Source organism: Lagopus muta, chromosome 14 (genome assembly GCF_023343835.1).
Source record: "Lagopus muta isolate bLagMut1 chromosome 14, bLagMut1 primary, whole genome shotgun sequence".
Taxonomy (NCBI): Eukaryota; Metazoa; Chordata; class Aves; order Galliformes; family Phasianidae; genus Lagopus; species Lagopus muta.
This window is the reverse complement of record NC_064446.1, coordinates 6,825,097-6,846,710: the sequence shown is the minus strand read 5'-3', so window position 1 is coordinate 6,846,710 and position 21,614 is coordinate 6,825,097. Positions and strand designations below refer to the sequence as shown.

General features: G+C 36.7%; 1 protein-coding gene across 2 annotated transcripts in view; it reads left to right on the top strand.

The window, feature by feature from the left end:
* Positions 1-720: 720 nt before the first annotated feature.
* GABRG2 (gamma-aminobutyric acid type A receptor subunit gamma2) overlaps positions 721-21,614 on the top strand; it is a 68,727-nt gene continuing 47,833 nt past the window's right edge. For both annotated transcript variants that reach the window (XM_048960408.1, XM_048960406.1), the window contains exon 1: positions 721-1,573. In XM_048960408.1, the coding sequence (XP_048816365.1) occupies positions 1,467-1,573 (107 nt within the window). In that variant the 5' untranslated portion in view covers positions 721-1,466. The remainder of the gene's footprint in view (positions 1,574-21,614) is intronic.

The following is a 21,614-nucleotide window of genomic DNA, read 5'->3' as shown; positions in this document are numbered from 1 at the left end:
GTTTTTCATGGATAAAATACATTCTGCATTTGGTCATTGGAGTTGCCACATCAGCCCAAGTATTGGCAGGTTTTAGTAGGATCCAGTCATCAAATTTGGTACTGAAGTAAATGCTGATGTCTTTATCCTATCTGAAGCAGTTTACTTGCTTTCTGTTTGAGTGCTCCTTAAAACAATTTTTCTCTCTTCTAGAGGGATGGGCTTGGAAGTGAGATGGCATTGGGTTACACTTATCGCTTCCTGCTTGTTATGTTTGCACATCAGTCTCCCAGCTCCTAAGCAGGTTTGAGGAAGCTTAGTGCTCTCTATGTTTGTTTTGCTTTTAGGCATAAAAAAAATTGAGGGTCAACAATTTGTTAATGGTCCAAGTGACTGTGTTAGCAAGAAGTGCCCTGCCTCTGGGAAATCATGAGATTCCATTTGTTTTACTGCCAAAAAAGCAGCTAGATTACAGGTTTGAACAGTGGAACTTGGGATTCCAAAATTTGGCAATATCCAGCTTTTATGGGCATCTAATGTTTCCCCTCTGTCTGGGAAGTATTTCCTGTGTTAGTCTAACCTGATTTTATTAGGGGGAGGGGAGATGAAAACCTTGCATTTCTCCCTAATCCTATCACACACTAAATCACCTCATTCATACTGACTCCACCAATGCTGCTTTCCTTATTTCCTGAGTTACTTAGCAACAACCATCCCTCCCCTTTCCACTCCCCCATCCATCCTTTTATTTTTTCGCTTTGCAATCACGATTTTCAAGCTGTTTAGAAAAATGAGGATGCTCAGCAGCACAGGGCAAGCTTTTCCTTCCAACCTCCCTTTTTATGCCTGCCAAATCCTTCTCGCCTTCAAAACGAAAATCCCGGCTGCCTGCATATGTGTAATCAAAGGTTAAAAAGCACCACGGCTGACACCACGCATGTGTTAATCTGTGCTGCAGCAGAGTGCATCATTTCCACTTTGACCTCGGAGTTAATCTGCATTCAGGCAGAAGCTCCATTGCTTTATTCTTTCATTTCTTTTTTTTTCCTCTCATTTACTCTTTCCATTGCTGTTTCAGATTTTATTTTTTTTTTTTGCATGTATGTGAGTAGTTCTGTAGATATGTGCATGTGTATGTGTTTCTCCTTCCCTTGACTGTTTTTATTCTGTGAGTGTCTATGTGTGTGTGTGTTTTTTCTGTTCTTTTCTCCCAATTATATTATTCCCCTGGATCGGGAAGCTGCTGCCTGCTGCCTGAGCTGACGTTTTTTGATTATATCTGCAAAGGGCTTGTGCAGATCTAATTTCTGCCCCCCTGCATATTAATTCCCGCAGCTGGGAGCAATGTATCATCCCACTGACGGGACCTGGTAGGGAGGGGGGAGAACCACTACCAAAAAAAAAAAAAAAAATTAAAGCAGGGGACGGATCCATCTGCAACCAAGAGGAAAGGGGAAAAAACAGGGTTGGGGGGGAGAGAGAAAGAGATGATTCCTTCAAATCCAACAAGCCTGGGGAGCACTGCACTCTTGAATCCTGCATTTTCTCTCAAAATGATGGTGTGGGCACTTGTGTTCATCTCTCTCATCCAGTGGTAAGATGTGCTTTCTGATTCTGTTTGTTGGGGGGGGGGGAGGGAGGGAGAGCTGGGGGGTGAAGATGCTGTTTGCAAATTTGCAGAGCCATAGTGAGAATGCCGGAGGTTTGTATAACGGCATTGCATTCATCTGTCTCCTAGAAGACTAGATCTTAGAATGTTTTATTTCTGTTACAATTGTGGCTGCTCTGAAACGGATGGGGAGGGTAAGCAGCGGGTGTGTGTGGCGATGGTACATGCCGGGTGTTTCATGGAATTTGATGCCATATTAATGAAGCCTTCTGTCTCTGAATTATTGTTTGCTAGAGTGCAAGGAGTTACAATACAGCTGTGTTTTGTGGGCAGATTATCTGTGCCTTCATGTTTGCTTCCACCGAAGCAGCCGCATCATGGCTGTGCCCGGGCTCTGGGCTCAGAAGCACTGTAGTTAGCTCCATCTGCAAGGAGCCAGCGCGAGGATTTAGGACCAAGGACAGGGATGCAGATCTCTGCAACCCTCCCAAGGCAGGCAGTGGGGTGCTGCCCACATTTCCCAGTTTCTGAGATGCTTTTAATGCTGATGGAACAAGCAATGGGATGTAATAAAGTGTTTGCAAATCACACAGGCACTTAGATTGGATGAATGTTTACAATCGCTTTTACCCCCACAGGCTGGCACATGTTGTGTTTGAAGATAACCTCTGCATGTTGCATGTGTGCAATGTAAACATGAATGTAAAGAGCCAAAAATTTATAGCAGAGGAAGAAGGAGTTTATATACGGATGGGCAGAAAGTGGATGGGGGGGGAGTGAGTAAAGCTGCAGTGCCAAGCATTACGCTGAACTAGGCATTCTTGCAAAAAATTGTGGACTGTGCATTTAACAGTTTGAAGGAGAAAGTAGCACTGCATTGCAAAGTACCTGGCCTTTTAAATGGTAATAGACTTTTCCTCACAGCTGCACAAGCCATGTTGTCATATATACATCATAGAAGTTAGAGCCCACTACTTCTAATTTATTAATGCTGTATTCATACAGTCTCCTCATTCAAATTTACCTTCTTTCTTATCTCAGTTCTTTTCCCTGGACATTGCTGTACTAAAACGTGGCTTTACTCATTTTTCTTTCTGGTTTTTCTGTTTAAGAACAATTGAACTTTGTAGCTACTGGGGTAGGATTTTACTTTCAAGGAAAACAAAAGGCCAAAATTGATGGCCAGGAAAACTAAAGTTGCTGGTTTTTATGGTAACTTTCATCACATTAAGAGAACTTTGTGAAGAATTTCTCTAAAGATACATGTAAAATGGATGAAAATCGAGTAGACAGTGAAAGAAAACTTGGTGAGTCCACTAGGAGAAATACTTCATTATCAGAAGTAAGAAAAGCTTAAGGCTTGTCTGATTTTGTAAGAATTCCGTAAGATTACTATGTGAATATAGCAATGGAAAATGAGGTTTTAGAGGATTTCAAGAAAGCACTTCACCTGAACAATGCTGAGGACTTCAGCTGAGGTGGCTAGACCTGTGTTTCTATGGCTCTGTGTGATTATTCCTTCTTTCCCATTGTTAAGCATTCAGGTTACACAAACACAGTCTCATTTTGCCATAAAACTTCCACCAAAATAATCCCTGATAGTTATTTCAACACACTTCCTTCTTTTCACTCATCTTACAGATTGACGTAACCTTCAAGGAATTTTGCCAAAATTATTTCAAAAGCTTTAAAAGAAACTCTTTATAGTGGAAATTAAAGTTTCAGCTCAGAAAAGGGTTGTTTTCTGCTCATAATCATCTAATTGGCAAGATGGTTTCCTCTAACACCTTCTTTACATCATATTTTAAAGAAAAATAGCAGACAGAGAAGAAACATCATGTAAATATAGTTTAAGGGGAAAATTCTCCTAAATGCTTTACAAAAATATTTTCAATGGATCAGCATGAAGATGTTCTAATTCTAATAATCGAAATACCTTTCTCCTCCTGTTGTGGAAGAAACTTCAGTGTTAGTTTTGGAAAGTCATGGACTGATAGTTACGAATGTTGATTTTAGATAGTGTTTCTTTATAGACATCATTCAGAAGCAAATTTTTTCGTTCTTAAAATTCATCAAACAGTTCAGATGGAAGGGAAATTAATTGCAGTATGTGTCACTTGTCTTGGACACTGAAATTCTTACAGACCTATGGAACTGAACACTAACATGTTCCGTGTTATGCGTGTGAACAAAAGTGTTGCTATAGTCAGTATGTGCAAAAGTTTCAGTCTTTGCAGAATCTGATGGAAGTTACACAGATTAATACTGCGTAGAGTATTTCCCCAATTCAATATGAAAAGATTATACTCTTGAGAAATTCATTGGAGAAAACCATTCAAGCACCACTGAAAACAATAAACCACGATTTCAATAATTTCAGAATAAATGTCCCATTACTGCACAGTAGCATATTACCTTTGCAGTAATTTAATATAATTAGTTTCATCACACCCGCACAGTACATCCCTATAATTGTGCACAGAAAAGTTCTAGGAAGCACTTCCTTCCATGTTTCATGATGTTTGTAACAAACTGCATAGAGTTTCCCCACCGTCCCATCACTCAAACACGTGCACTGCATTGTGCAGCCCACCTTCTTGACTGAAACACTCTTTTAGTGAAAATGAACCAAACAAAACTCCAAAGTTCTGTGCACCAAAATCCTGTGTTTGAGAACAGGTTTTAAAAATGTACAGATAATACTTTAAGATTTGCATATATCAGTGTGGCGTTTAATTGGAACTAATATTTGATTAAACTTATCAAACATGCAATGAGTATTTAATGCTTATTACATGTAATAGAGCTTGCTGACCAGCAAAGGTTCAGACAGATTTAGAGCTATACCCTGCATACTGTTTACATGCAGGTTTTATTTGTTATTTTTGCACAGCCATTGGTTCTAACAAATTGTCAGCAAAATCACATGAGAATAGTACAGAGCAATGCCTAGATGTGAAATGTTGGACACTGACTACTTTTATTTTTCTTCTTATAAGTACCCAAGTAGTGGAACAGCAATGTTTCTATGCTGCAACTAGATACCTAAAATTGAAAACTGTCAAGATTGGTCAGAAAAAACACAAGTCAGAAAATCATTTTAACACCAAAATATTTTGGTGTGTATGTGAATGCGCACATATTTGTTAGCATGGATATAAATAAAATTGTTCTTGCAAAGCACTAGCAGTGTCAGCTGGCTTCTTGTGCTGTGTGAGAAGTGATACAATAACAATGATTAAAAGGGGCATGAATATCCCTGAGCTGAACAGTCCTTTAGAATTACTGTAAAGATTGCTAACATCAGTTTGGTATTAATCTGGTAGATGTAGTCATTCATACACTAGCTTCCAATGCTTTCACACAGTGCACAGCACTTGTATTAAGCCAGAGGTCCTGCAGAAGTCACCAGGAGAGTTACTGGAATATGACGTAGTTCAGCAAGAGCGAGTTTCTCAACTAACAAGGAATGGTCCTTTCTAAAGAGGCATCAGGACAGAAAATGTGAATCTAGGTGCCATTAAACAGTGACTTGTCCATGCTACTGTGAAAGTGAAGATCTAGTGCTGACCGGCCTGTATAACACGGTGTTTATTTGAGCAGAGGTGAGACTGTCTGGACAGAGGACCTGAACTCTACTTGGAATAGTGGGGGGCAGCAAGGAGGGCAAAACTGCCTTTGAGTTTTTACAGCCATACTGTATTTCTGACTGCTATCAATCATCAGTTATAATGCCAGGATTCAAACTGTTTCAGAGAAGGAACGTGGAACATCTATGATTCTAATAGAAAGACTACAAAAAGCAATGACATAAACTAGATTTGAACAATTAAACAAGATTCTCCCTTGCTCATTACTGATATCTTGATGGGAGCGTAAAAAATAGTAGACATAATTTCCCTACTTGCACTTGGAAGCGTGGATTAAACCCTGTAACTGACTTCTGTGTTAGTGACTATACCACTTAGCCATAACTTGCATGCTAAAATTAATTTATTACAAATTACTGTGATGAATATGCAAAGTAACATTAGAAAGCCTTTGAAAATCTGAGAAGCAAAACTTCCTAATAAAAATAACAACAAACTACAGAAAATATAGCCTTAGGAATGAATCTACTCATTAAATGTACTATTTCCCATACAGTTTGTATTACATATTTTCTCAGTGGCCATTCAAAACACAGCTTTGTGTCTTAAGTCTAAACTGATCTGGAAAAAAATGTCTTGTTGATTTGGACTGTGGTCTTGTTTTCTTGTTTCTTGCTCAGTTGGCTGGTTGAGAAACTGTAACACTGCACAAAAAGTTAAAAGAGAGACCATCAGGAGCAAATGCATTAAAGGAAAGGAAGCACATATTTGGTCAAAGAAAACTCACTGCAAGTGTCAGTCCTGCGATGCTTAAACACTTTTGTACTCAAGTAATGACCACTTCTTGCTCCTACAAAGAACTGAGTTGTAAATTATGAATAAGAAGTAGGTAAAACATTAGATATAGGTGAGAAACAACTGACACACATGCTTATAGGAAGGTTGATTTTTTCATATTTTCATCTCATATTTCTGCTGAGACTGTTCCAGCTCTGTCCTGCACCAGAGAGGTGTACTAGTTGATTTAAAGTTATCTCAGTACTTCGTAGCCCTTCTCATGTTATGCTCAGCTATAAAAGTTTTACACATTGCTAGATACCAATTTTATAATTTATAAATTTATAATACAGTTTTCATTGGATTGTTATTTGAAAACATACAACAAAATGACTAAAGTGCACTGCTGTCCTCTGCATCACCAGTGCAGTATAAACTGCTGCTTTACAAACTACTGTATGGCAGTGGAGAATACAATGCTAGCTAAAGGCTCCCTTAATACAGATTCAGACTTGCAATATATGCACACACACACAAAAAGACTGACTCAGGGAAGATAGAATTGAAAGTTTTGTTTGTTTTGATGCATCGTAGATTTATTGCATCATAAGTAAGGTTTGATTTTGCATTTTCAATTTCATTTCACTGCAGTGATGTCTCCTAAGAATTCAGCACTTTATTCTACATCTAATTCTGAACATCTCAGCAGCCTCATATAATGGACCTAGTTTAATCCTCTCAGCAATGCTTGACAAAATGAAGTCAGTCTGCTGCTGAGAGAAAAGCCAGGACCTATTTGATGTGAAATGTTATTGCTAGTTATATTCAAGCTCAGAGCTGGGAATAACCCAAAGTTAACTTGTAGCTTAAAAGAATCTTCAGGAAGTGTTTCTTACACTTACAATGCTTTTACTCTTCACAAAAAGATTTCAACCTACATTCCTGCTAACTGATTTACAATAGCTACAAACAGGCTTTTTTTCTTCCAGGGTGAAATTTATTCCCAATAGAATATCAGCTTAAACTTAACACTGCACTTCTGCCCACAAACTATAACATAAATTGATCTGAAGTGGCACACAGGTCTTGTCCTGACCCTCTGGCCATAAAAGAATTTCTTCATTAAAGAGCAGGGATCGCTTTTGGTTAGAAATTCATTTATAACGTACTATGCAACTATTTCAAGTGAGAAAATTATATATAAAACATATTTTTCATTTTATTCATTCAAAGAAGAATTTAAAAAGAGGGGGATTGTGGTTAGATATTTTCACAAGATCCAGCATCTGCCAACTTACTGAGACAAAGTGAAAGAGGGGTAAGGCAGTAGGTTGAAAACAGCTGTAGAGATAACAGTGAGGATTACAGTTAGTGTGATTCTGGGTTGGTTGTATAGTTGGGACAGGAAATTAATATGTGAATCTTGTCAGACTGAATATTGGGCATTCATTCTGGCACACAATGATATCCTCTTATTTATCTGAATGGATAATATTTTTAATGCAACTACTTTCATGAAAAGGAGGCTTTACTGCTGCTGAAAGCCATCACTGAGGAGAAGTAATTCAGTGACTGCATAAGCAGAGAAGAAATCTTGCAAACACCTTCCCATACAAATGACTGCCTCAGCTGCATAATGCTTTTTCATATGATGTTCTAAGCAACATCAAAAAAGTTCATGACAGAAGCAGCGCTTGTGTTCTCCTACATAAAAGGCACAGAGCCCCTCAAGAAATGATCACTACTGTGTGAAAACTTAACAAAATGTTTTTCTTTCTAATCAGAAACTGCAAAGTCTAAAGTTTTATATAGAATCAAAACCAAGAAAAATACACCAAGGAGTATTAAAGTCAGTGGCAAGATTTCATTACAGGAAATCTCTAGCTGCATGTTTCTGAAAGCAGAGAGATTTTACTAGGGAAGAATTGCTATGTTCTTGCCACAGTTTTCACTCTTCTGCTACTGGCATATCAGATGCAAAATACATGACCTGATATATTGCTGATCTGACCCAGAGTAATCATTATTTTATCCTCATGCCCGCAAAGTGACGGCAGCTGATAAAAGTTCAGTAATTTATACAAGAATCTCAATTAAGCAAACAATTAAGTAAGAAAATCATTTATGTGTCATATTTTCTTCACTACAGAATCAGTTCTATTTTTTTTCAGATTTAGTTGAAGGACATTTTCACACATAATCTGTAATGTACAACACAATGCGTAGGCCTAACTGTGAAATCTGGCCATTGTATATCAAACTAAATATTGCTCTTACAAGATAGAACTTTCATCTGTTCACAAATAGCAAAACATAAAAGAAATAGCACTTTTGCAAAACCTAAGCCAATGTATACAGATTATTACTATAAAATATCAGTACATGGAAAGAAAAACATTTAAAAGAAATGAAAGATAACAATAAGCATTGGAAAGAATGGAATGAGGAGTATATATTTACTTTTTATGCCTGCATTATTCCAAATGATGCAGGTAATCACATATGAAATTATATTTTCTTACTGAATGCCACCTTGGATGTTGGTGTGAACTCTTGAGATGAAAGGCCAGCTGTTCTCTGAACCACTTATATTAAGCTTTATGAGCTCTTTATTCTTACAGAAAAATAGTTATGGCACTATAGACTGATAAGTGCATCTCAAAAAGGTTCTCACGCATACCCAAAAATAACTGTCTGACAGAATTCCTTGGAAAACACTGGATGAAATCAGAAAATGCTTTCCTTCAATAGTGATTCAATGCTGTATTGTGTAACACAAATAGCATGTTCTGGTTATATGAAGCTTTTGTTAATCTGTAGTGAAATATCTTCAGATATAAACAGAAATCTGCCTGCTGCAACAGATTGAGGATTATGTACTGAATTGCACTTTCACTTCATTTATCCTGTAAAAAAATGTCCTTCAGATTGTTTTTCAAGAGAAAGCAGGAAAAGAGATAGAAATAAAAAGAATGATAAAAGGAGAAATTAAGAAAAACTAACATTAATGAGGTAAAGTTAGAAAGCCTTATTACTATTAAATATGCTAGTAAGTGCTGCTGCACTTCTTTCTGTAACTCGCTGATCCGTGCATATTGGTGGCTAAGACAAAGGAAGTCATCATATCAGTCTGAATTATACTCATAATGGTCTGATAAAGAAATCAGTCACTTGCTCACTTCTTGTACAATCTTTAAAAAGATGGTACAGGACATACTCTGCTTTTGTACTCCAAAAACCGATGAAGGCACAAAAAACTTTTCACTGTAGATTAACACTTAAAAGTCTTTGATTAGGTGTACATCAAATAGGCAAGGGAGCAGAGCTGATTAAGGTTCATTAAGTTCATAAAGTTCATGCATCTTTCTCCTTTTGCCATCCCAAACTAAATGTCTTATTTCTACTTTTATACGTCAAAGAGTCATTATTACCTAAATTTAGGCACTCAAAATGTGCCTGTGTACAGAAATGTACTCAACTGACCAAAAAACACAAATAAATCAATAATATAGATCAGTGCAGATTACTGGCTCATACTTATTTGTGGTACAGGCAATATTTTCAAACACTTGAGAAACCATTGCCCAAACAGATATCACACTTAAGGCAAACAAGCAGGCAGATGAAGAATATAATCAAATAATTGATATAATTCAAATTACAGTCAGCCTGACTTTCTGCAGATGAATCATTGATAGCTCTTAGGGAGACTTCTGAGAGCAAGGGCTTTATCTGTGAGAAAGGCTGCACAGTTGTTACGAATTGGAGGTAGAACTGAAGGAGATATGGAAATGAATTATGAATAGGAATTACACAGTGTTTCAAACAGAGCGGCAAGAAGCCTGGCGTTACTTCAGATGCAGGGATTCAAGAGGATGGGTTGTTATGATCAAATTAAGAGACCAAAATGATGAATGCAGGGCAACCTTTTGTATGAAGTGAAGTTGGGCAGTTTTTTTTTTTTAATTAGAGAGAAGGGAAAGGCCACCGTGGAATGAGAACACAGATGGGAAGGTTGATATGTTAGGTTGTTGGGCTGACAGTAGATCTCAGTCGCGCAGAAAAATGAGAAGCAAAGCAAATCCATTACTACAGCATGCAACTTTGATTGGAGATCTAGTGATGTGGTAAGAGGATTTGGAAGAAAGAAGGCACGTGATAGTGTAATAATATTTGCATTGCCAAGAACTATCTTAGTAGCTGAACTTAAGAATGAAAACCCTCATTTCTGCTTCTGTATAAATAAATAACTGATATGATGCAATTTGATCCTATGGCCAATGAAGCCTATGAACCCTAATCTGTTTATACATTACATTACTGTTTTGTAAGGTAGTAAAGGAATCACTGTCTTATTGGCAGATTGGGATTTAGAAGAGGGGAAGACTGCAGTTGTTAAAAGCTCTGAGCACCTTAAAGGACAATCCAAAATATTACTGCTCTTTTGTTGGACCAAAATAGTTAGCTATAGTCAAAGACTGCTTTACAGTGAATAAATATATATTGATATTTGTAAACTCCTTAGGGCAAGGACAATCAGCGTTACATTAATTTTATACATATATATATATATTCATTTTCTCTCCCTGGTTTCTATGGAAAAGCTCAAAACCTTACTAAGCTGCATTAAAGACTTAAAGCATGTGCTTAAAATGACTTAAAACCTTACTAAATCTCTAATGCAACACATGAGATTAAATTGCCACAAATCTTTAGAACCAAATTCTTAACTTCCAAGTCCAGCGTAACTAATCAGGCTATGAACACAATATTTAAGAGGCAATGAAGAGTAACATGAAAGCATTCTCTTCTTCCACTGGTCATGGTAATACAGTTCTTCAACCCTACCTGCTTGCTGTCAAAAAGGTTACAAAGCTAAGGTACCTGAATTTTCCACACATGAGGACAGTGTTCCTTTCATCTTATAGCCCGTCTCCATAGCACCACCGTCTCTAGAGTGGTAGCTTCTCAGTGTTAGAATGAAGCAGTTCCAAGTTCATATTTGCTATTAATATCCAACAACTTCTGACCCTTTACTCTGGATAGGCATCGCCATAAGGGTTATTTTTTTGAGTTTCAGAATTTACCATTCATTTATCCGGAGAATGCCTGTGTGAAAACAAACCTTATGTGGGCTTCATTTTAAGAGCAATAAGAACAATTTCATTTTCACAAATTTCAAAAAGTGTATTTTACAAGGGCTGGTGTGGAATTAATGCCTCCTATTTTATTATTTCGGCCCATTATATCAGAAGCAGATGTTGGTGGGATGACAGTAAATGTTGAACCTTTCCACCAGTATCCATCACATGTTGTTGCTGTCCAACAGATGGCTGCAGAGGGGCAGTCTGACAAAATGGCGTCTGACACAGAAGTGCGTATGAAGCAAAATTGTGGAATTGAATTCCTCCATTCATCAAATGCCTGCTAAATGTTTATGGAGACCAAACAGTGGATGTGAGCACAATGAGGTGGTGGGTGGTGCATTCCATCTGTGGCAACAGTGACAGCAGGTCACCTCCGCTGGTACAGATTTTTACACTCACAGCATGCAAGTTCTTGTTCATTGCTAGCACAAATGCACAGCTAATGGTGGTGACTATGTTGAAAAATAGTGTTTTGTAGCTGAGAATTTGCTCTTTCAAATAGCACTGTTGTGCTCTTCACATCTGTTGCATTTTTTATGGAAATAAATAGGAGGCATTACTTTTGGAGTTTTGTAGTAAAATTAATCTTTGGAAAGAAGCTAAGAACTATGGCTCACACGGTAACTCTGAGAATTTTCTGAGTGTTTGAAGACTTCCACAGAGACTTAGAACAGAAAACAATTTGCAGCTTTCGCTACAACAGCTGTTAAGGAAGGAAAAAAAAAGGAAGAGGACAAGTACTATATCTGTAAAATCAATTCTTCAATTAGAGTACACAAAGCAATATTTGTTTTATTCTCGTTATAGTAGATTAGCAGCAGAGGTGATTAAATTCATTGTCATATGCATTCAGATTAGAGAAAGAGAAACGTATTATCTGCAGTTGCTACCTGCACACACAGTGGTTTCAGCTCTTCAATTAAATAGTAACAAAAGGTTTTAATGAAAAAAATGGAAGCTCAATAATGAATAAATTGTATGTATTTTAAATCGGACTTCTCATTTCACTTTACCTGCAAAAATCCAAATTTGTGAAGAATGTGAAGCATGTGAAGCATTTATTACTTTGATAGAGTTGTCATGTCTACCAATGACAAGTTTACCAGTATGGTTTTCTGCACAAGAATCATGATGCTAAGCAATTAGCAGTGTGAAGAGCAGAATCACAAAAAATCTGATGGAGATACGCAAAAATGGCAACATTGCCAGTTCAGTGTATTCCACTTACGTCCTTTCTTCTAAATCATTTTACTGAGAATGTCTCCTGGAAAATGGTAAGGTTTGTAACAGCACCTGTTCTTCATTTAATAAAATATCTTGAGGCATATTTGCCAAATTTCCTAGGGATTCAGGGGAACAAACTGCATGTAAAAGGCTTGCTCTGCTGGCTCCCAGGGGAATTTCTTCTCATCAGTCCTCTGCCAGTTACTCTGCATAAGTCTGTTCATAAAAGGATGTTGGAGCAGGGAAAACTGAATATGAATTTAGCCATGTGGAAGATACGCTATGATTAGTAAAACATCTTCATCCTACTTCAGCTTCTGCTCATGTTCTGTTAATTTCAAGGCTTTGCCCTCTTTTCAGGTTTTCCAGTCTCCATTGTTAGCTAATTGTCCCTTCTGTCATCTGCTCAATCCATGAAAACACTTCTTGTTTTTAAGAGATCTTGATGATGCCATTTGCAAAGTACCCACATAAGCTCGGAAGCATCATAGAGTTGTCAAGTGTTCTACATTTTTTATTGTGGAATCTTCTCTGCACCCATAGAAAATGGGCTATGAAACAGCACGTTTTGCCAGTTACCTTATTTTTCAACGTCATGATGGTTTTGCTGCTACCCCAGGTATTAACATGGATCTTCCTTCTGAGCTCACAAATAGTATACCCTCCACCAATGGCAGCTCATGGATTTGGTGCCTACATTTTCTAAACAGAGACCCAGCAGCTGGGAATGAACGAGTTCTAGATGAGCTGGTAATATTAGATTTTAGCAGCTGTCCATCACTGCTTGGTTTTGCATCTGTTCAGCTTTAAAACTTATGACTGTCATGGTCATAGTGGAGGTTACTTAGAGCTCTGAGAAGGGGCCAAGGAACCTGCTAGGGATCTAGACACTGTGGTCTTGAACACATGGAATTTTGGTTTATATTTGAAAAATGCTCTGCAGTATCTTTAGTGGGTCTTTCATTTTAGCTGCAGCGAAGACCAAAAAATAAAATATCCTCTTATATAATCTTTTAAAATGAAAGAATTGCTTTCACTTCTGTCTTTCCTTACTCTGTATAATTCTCTTTGATATGTTCTGCACTTCTTACTGTCGTAATGATAAATAAGTTTTGAAAATCTATTTACCTGAGTCTCATTAGAGATCTTAATATTATTGTTTCCTCTCATGAAAGAATTTCAGAAATGAAAGTATTCCAGAAATAAATCAGTAATAGTTGTACTCTATAATCTTTGTTCCCAATGCTATTTTCTCTGTTTTTGGAATATTGTCATGGTTACATCTGCTGCTATTTCTGACCCTTGTAGCCAGTTCCACACATTACTCAAACTCAATGAGACAACTTTCTTAGCTACTGCTTGTACACTGTGACTGTTCTGATTCTTGCCCTCTTTTTGACTTATGAAGTATCCATATTCCTCTATGTCTGAGTATCTTTTACCTCTAAAATATGCTCCTAGCAGCTTTATCTTTAAAAAACTTTATTTCTTTTACAAAGAAAGATTTTTTCTGCTTATAAGCAATGCAATGAATGTTTATTTATAAAATAAAATCCTACTTAACTGATGAGAGAGAGTGAAATAAGATCTACCAAAATATTTCTGGAGGAAGAAGTCTGAGAGATACATGTTTGTGTATGTGTGTGTGTATGTGAAATAGAAATGGCTCCTATTTTCCTGGTGTTTTGACTTGAGTTAATAGTCACATTTAAACATAAGTGATGGGAAGATAGGCTTTGCAGTGATCATTATGCCCAGCCCACTCACATGTCAGAAATTTGAGAGGTAGGTAAAATTTGCATATTACATGCCTACCATTTTATTTATTGGAGACTGATAGAAGTTGCTGAGATATCTTATTAGTTTCATCATTAAACTAGCTTTTTTATTCAGAAAAAAAATTGAAGTTTCTTGCATAAAAAGCTTAATACAAATGATTATCTTTCTATGCAATAGATATACAAAGCATTTTTATTTTCTTTTTACATCTTTTTCTGTACCCTGGCACTGCTTATTACAAGCCATAAGCTCTGCACCAGGCCTGCTGGGTCTGGACTTTTCTTGACCTGCTTACAGCTTTCTTTTAACTGGTTTAGCTGCCACAGCAATTTCTCTAATTGACCAGATATGACCAGAAAAGTCAAAAGGAAAAAAAAAAGATCTCTATGGCTAACTTGTATGACTTTTATTTATCTTTGTATGGTATAACCATGGTTTCATTGACAACAGCTACAAGTGATGACTCTATGAAGAATGAAGAATTTACAAAGTGATGCAGTGCAGAGAAAGTGTAGTACTATAGCTGAGGCCTTGAGAACTGAAGACATGGGATACAGCATAGAGGAGTATAGGCATGAGGTGATAAGGGATAGGGCACAGGCTGGGAACGGAGAGCCCATAGCTATAAACATGTCACTGGTGGCCTGTTTAAGAATTGTAGACATAGAGCTAGGCAAATGTGGTTTAGAGGTAAAAGGAATCACAAATTAATACCTTATGTGGTACTATGAATTAGATACCTTATGTGGCAAGCCTGGATTAATGTGGAGCTGTAGATGGTAAAGAAAAAGAAAAGATGTAAAAGCATGTTAACAAACATAAAAAAAAGAACTGATCCCAAATAGATAATTTGGGTGAGAAACAAGAAACTACTGACATCACCATCACATTCCTTCCAGACAAGAATGCTAGATCTCACTGTAACACCCTACTGCCAGCATTATGACACCACCAATCTCAGGACCTAATTGAGGACGGAAAAGCTGAAACTAACATCAGGAAAAAGCATAGAATGAATATGTAGCACATATATAAAAACTTTATTATTATTATTGAAAATTTTTCTTCAAAAAATATTATTTCTCTACGCAATTACATCTGCACTGATGATGATGATTCTTGTATTGATCTACTGTGATTTGTGTTACAAGTTCTTGGCTCGTTCAGTAAGGTGTGCTTCTTTGTCCACACACAAGAACACAATAGAATCGTGATTCCCATGGAGTTTGGATACTTTGCTAGCACTGGAGAATACTTTCCTTCACACCACAGCTTCAAAGGATCTTTGATGGAAGTAAGAATGCCTGAGACAAACTTGGATTCTTTCTTTGTTTCTTCCCTGTCGGGGTGTGAAAGGTGTCCAAAACGTTTCGCCTTCAGAACTGCTGTGTTTTTAAGCAGGGAAACATATGTTCTAATTCCCTGAACTAAATGTTTCTTGCTTGGTCCTGAATTTGTCCAAAAGTCAAAGCACTGATGGATTGTTTGTGTCTTTGCTGAGGACTAACTTTGTGTGCATAATCAAGTGGGGCTTCTGAGTTGTTTCCTCCTACAGGAATCTAGTTTTGACACATTAAAAATGCTCTGCAAGCTACATAAGCATGCAATAAATCTCCACTGATACTTGAGAGTTTATCTTCAGAGCTCTACTTCTTGGAGCCAAATCTTATACAGACAACAGCCTTGTCAGGGACAGAAGAGTAAGGCTAACAAAGCAAATCTTTCATCATGAAATCACAAAAGCAGCAATGGAAATGTAGAAATGAAACTTGGGTTCATAATAATTTCTTACTGTGCAAAAATGGAATGGAGTTCTGTACATACATGTACACATCAGATCCTGCTTGATGAAACTGTCTCCTTTGACAATTCTGTGAAAACTGTTCCCTACCCATAATAGCCACAGCCTTCAGCATGAGTATTCACTTTTTTTTTCTTTTTTCTGTTTGTGAGTAGTCTGTTGTTTGCTCAAAGTCACCAACAGATCATTAGTTTGCATCTCTCATTGTTGCAAATCTGAAAGGTATAATAATGATCACTCTATTTTCTGACATACTGAAGCATGACCTGTGAATGTTTGTGTGCATTATTTTCTTTTGAAAAGTGCCTTAAAATTGGAAGGGTTTAAGAAATAGCATTTTTAGAAGTTTTTTTTTTTAAAGATTTCATTGAACGATTTATATGAAAAATAAATAGAGAATATGTCAGTTCTCCACTGCAATGTAGCATGAGTATCATACGCCATGGATTGAGCTCCATGTCTCTTCTCACGCACTGGAAATAAGATGAAATTTTCCTTTTGCACTTGCTGGTAGGGAAGAAATGTGACAATTTCCTCTGAATGAGATAGTTTATTCTTATGTAAGAATAAGAGATTGAAATATAGTTCTAACAATATTATAGAATTTTACTCCTCCTCTTTATGTGGTAAAGATTTATTTATGGTCATTCTTTCTTCAATAGAAAAAAAAAGAGATATAAAATAAGGGGCTACTCCAGAGGCGTACAGGTCATAATATTACCACTATATTCACCCTAACGTGCATGTAACAGCAGAGGAGCTAAAAATTCCTATATTGAAGCCAGGATGCTTGTACAACAAACAAAAGTAAGGAGATTCTGACCAGAACATGTTGATAGTACCAACCACCAAGGAAAGTCCACTGGGATTTCATGACAAAACCAACACGGTCCATTTTATCAAAATAAATGCATTCTACTGGGAAAATTCAGGCACACTTGTTGACAGATTTCCTACTCAGCTGACACAGAGACAGTAGCTCAACACTTACATTCTTAACGTATCACACATTTACCCTGTGATTAGGACTAAACTCCATATCCACCCATGCACAGTCTGTTTTATGGGTATGAGTGCAAACAGCGTCTTGCATGGTTAAGTTGGTTTAAGTGGGAGCACATCAGTTACTACTGGTTACTGTGCATTAAAAAATGAAGTGAAATCAACAGGACTGTTTAAGAAAATAATAATTTAATTTTCACTATTTGCTTACACTCATTTTGTGAATGAGTTAGTTTCATGATGAGTTAATTAAAAAGCTATGTATCAAGCAACTGTTTTCTGTTCATCGAGCCCTTACTTCAAGACACATTTTCTGACAAAAATGACTGTTATGACACTTCCATGATCAAAAGAAACAAGAATTGAAAAATATACTCAGAAGAAACAAATATACCTGTATTGTTTATAATTTATTATTGCCTGGCTCCCTAAATATTTTGGAATTACCTAATGCACTTGACTAAAGAGAAGGGCTATCATATGGCTATTAAGTACAATGAAATCTGATTTCCAGTAAGGTGTGGCTAGTGATTGTTTCTTCTTCCATCATGAGATGTCTAGTCTTCCATCATGCCTAGTCTTTACCAAACACAAATAACAAAGCACATTTATGTGCCTATTTATTTTGTAAAAATACACACATACACGCAGAGTTGATGTAACTTTTCCTTACCAACATCTTTCAGTGAAAAGCACATTTACAGTAAGAAAATGGACTTGCTACTAAGCAATTAGGTTCCAAGATTAGATTAAGTCTACTCACTCAGGAGATACAGTCCAAAGATTTCTCCAGGTGACAGAAACAAATTTGCCTTCAACAGTACTGCATTGGCATACCTGAATAAGATAAGTCAATGACCTAATTGAATCAATTAGCAGGAGTGGGACATCTGAAGTTTACTTCCGCAGGAACTCTGCTGGGAAAGCCTTTTAAAGTATTTATTTTGGAACGAGCAAATCTGAGGACAGGACTTGTCAGAGTGTGGATGCCTGTTCTAGCAATTAGGATGAGATGTCTGTATTCTAATTGATACCCTAAACTTGATTGATAATCATCATGTTAAAAGGAAGAAAAAATGTTGACAATGCAGATTGCTAGAAAACTCATTTCATTTCCACGCATTTGTGTCTAAGTGTTGCTGTTCAGATTATTGACATTACAAAATCCATATCCTCCATTACCATTGCTCTCCAGACTTAAAAAGAAAGCCTTGGCTAGCCTAAAAGTTGATAATACACCCTTGATAAAGACCAGAGGGTTCCTATTGACAAGCACTATCTCTAATATCCTTGGTTACAAAGATGCTTCAGCCCAGCATTTTACAGAAGTTTAACAGCTTTCTTCATGTAAAAGAAATTCCTTCTCACCTTCTTTCACTTAAGCTATAAAAGAAACATCCCAGTTCAGCCTTGAAAGAGAAGTCTATAATTTTTTATTATTATTATTCCTGTGCCCTGTGTACGGCTATTCAAGATCTGATTCTGAATGCTCAAATTGCAGTATTGATAGTTTGGTTTTACATAGCATTGATACAGTGATAACCTCCATGTCAAACATTTTAATGCTACCTTATTAAGACGATGTGCAAAGAAAGGAAGCACAAAATAAGTTTGTTTTTCACAGAAAGACTTTTCCTGTTCCATAGTTAGAAAAGCAACTGTTGTGCCCAGCAAAAAGATTTTCTCAAAGTTGGGAGGCTATGCTTAAGGTTTTTATTTCCTGAATTCAGCTAAATAATCCACTCCAGAACTAATGGAGCAAGGCAAGATTCTTTATTTTCTCAGTTGTCAATGCAATTGCTTATAGCTTTGCCCTTCTAATAACATTTATCACAGTACTGTCAGGTACAAAACAGAAGATATCCTGTACAGTGTAATATTATTAGCTCAGTATTTCTTAAATGACCTGGGTTAATATAACAAGTAGAATGACAGCAGTTCCTTAATTGGGATAAGCATACAATGTTTCTGACTCCCCTGCCCAGTATGGGGAACATCACACTATACTGTTCTGCTGTGTTCTTGAACACGTGAGAAGACAATGTAAACATTCTATGTTACATATTTTAGTCTAATGAAGATTTATAATCAGTTCAAAATGAATTTTAAAGCTTACATCTGTAGACAAAAATAAAATAACTCCCAATCTCAAAAAAAAAGTTCAGGGGGTTATTTAATATGAAAAACTGCTGAAATTTCTGGCATCTCACATGTTTGTTTCTAAACACTGACAGATCACGAGGTAGAGATGACTACACCATGAATGACTGATTCCAGAAGTGACTTCCTTCTGGGTGAAATTACCATGCTGGCAAAATACAGAAAAATTGCACAAGTATTCTGACAAGCCATAAATATAAACATCTCATCGAGTATTACAGAACAAGAATCTTTATTCCATTTCTTCAAATCAAATTAAGCAATTGAACAACAACAATCCTGCCCTAAGTTCCTCAGATTTTACACACAGAGTTGTGTAGTACTGTTCTAAGAGAAAAGGGGGGGAAATAAAAGAGAGGGGAGAGATAGAGGTAAACCAAAAATATATCTTCTGAGACTTTTGTAATTCCAGGTTTACTCCTTTAACAATTAGGTATGCCTAGGCAATTTCAGATAAAGCAGAAGCTAAACTCAAACTTCATGCACAGAATACCTGAGCCTATTACTCATTTTCTTTTCATTTCTATCTAATGCTCTCCTTCACTTGCTACTTTAGTGTGTTGCCATAACCACAGTAAAAACAGACATCATCATATAGCCTGTAAACAAATTGTAAGAAAATAAATCCACACAAAATTACAGCTAAAAAAGAATTTAAAACAATCATTTTAAGTTATGGATGCTTGTCTCCATAACTTAACTCCTGAGTTCATCTGTTCTTTATAAATACTTGTTATAACCAATTTGTGCTGAATCTTTAAAAATGGAAAATAGATTACTTAAATACAACTACTAAGGGCTAAAACTTATGATGTGTTAAGGTGTAGTAGCTGACTGCACATCTTACTGTATTACTTTTATCATGTTTTTCTTCTATGCTTCACCTGTTCTGTGACTTAAGAATGATGGAAAAACTCAACTTTTTTTTTTTGTTGTTTAAAGCAGGGCTCCCAGTTGTGAATGGGAGCTCACAGACCTGTGTCATTTGCCATGGCTACCAGCAACATTACATTAGTTATCCAAGTCATTAGTGTGATCATTTCACGATCAATTATTCAGTAATTTAAATGATTAGAATATTTCATGGAATGATAGCTGTAACAGTAGTCCAGGAAATAATCTTCCACAGGTGACCTACCTAAAATCCAACTACCCAAACCATTAAGTAACAATAAAAAACATTTTCTTTCTCCTTGTTGTGAACTTCTCTAGGCACCTTCATGACACAACTAAGTGGCCTGAAGTAGCTAACACACTAAAAGCCGTCTCTAAAACAAGGCTTTTCTAGAAATATTGAATCTTAGAATTTCAGATGTTGTGTGGCCCTTCTGGGACAAAGATCCATCTGAATACCAATCATGGTCTTATCAGTACCAGTGCTCTAGGAGAGGGAGGAAGACATCAGTACACTTTCTCTCAGTCCAAATCTCTCAAAATATTTTCCATTTCCTTTTATGCAACTTCAGATAACTGTATTTTCCATCTTTCTCTCTAAGCAAAGCATCATTCTTAGTTTCTGTCTCAGATGTTGGAATTGACAAGTTACTTGAGAAGAGAATACTCTTCACATTAAATGAACTACAATTCTGAGGAAAATGATTCAGTCCTGTAGTGTACTCTATAATAAAGCAGCAAACAGAAATCACTGTGGTGAGGACATTTCAATCTCTTTTGTCAGGTGACAAGAAAGAGAACACAAGGCAATGGTGTGTGGATGCAGTGCTTTAGGGGCATGGTTTAGTAGTGGACAGTGTTAGGTGAGGACTTGGACTGGTTGACTTTAAGGACCTTTTCTAACCTGTATGATTCTATGTCAGGTCTGGTCCTGGGTAAGACTTTAGGATTTAAACAATGCAAATGGATAGAGCAGAGATGTAAGCAGGGAGAGAAAATTTGGTACATTGCGTTTGAAAACATTTTCTACTTTAAATGAAATAGTTTTACTTAAAATACAATCAGCAGACAACAGAAGAGAGAATAGATACAGTTATATTTCCACAGGAACTATAATCTCCTGCAAATATGCTATTCGCTGAACACTCACATCTTTGTATCTGTAGGGAAACACAGAATATATCCTTCCCTCCCAGTGACCATTTTATCATCATGAATAATGTATAACATACAGATTGCAGTGAATTTTTATGCACAGGAAAGGATTTAGCTTGACTATTCATTAAGTTAAACAATGCTGTGAAGTAAACCAGCAAGCTTTGTTTCAGTCCTTCACTGAGAGGTAGAAAACGTTGGCGCTGTAAGCGGAGATTTACTGTGTGCGTGAGTGCTTTATTAAGCCTTTGTTGTAGGATCTGTAGCTTCTATAGATGTTTGGTATAAAAGATACAATTGTCGGATTTTTTTTGACGGATAAATTTTAACTGTAGTTAAACTAATTAGTTGTTGGCTATTCAGTACTGCTGCAGGTCTTTTTCTTCAGGCACTTCGTGACCACTGTGATTCTACTTGCAAACAGCAATGCAACAGCACATGGATTCCAGCAGGGATAACAGACACTTGCTTGAAGTTTCTTACCAGAACACTTGCAA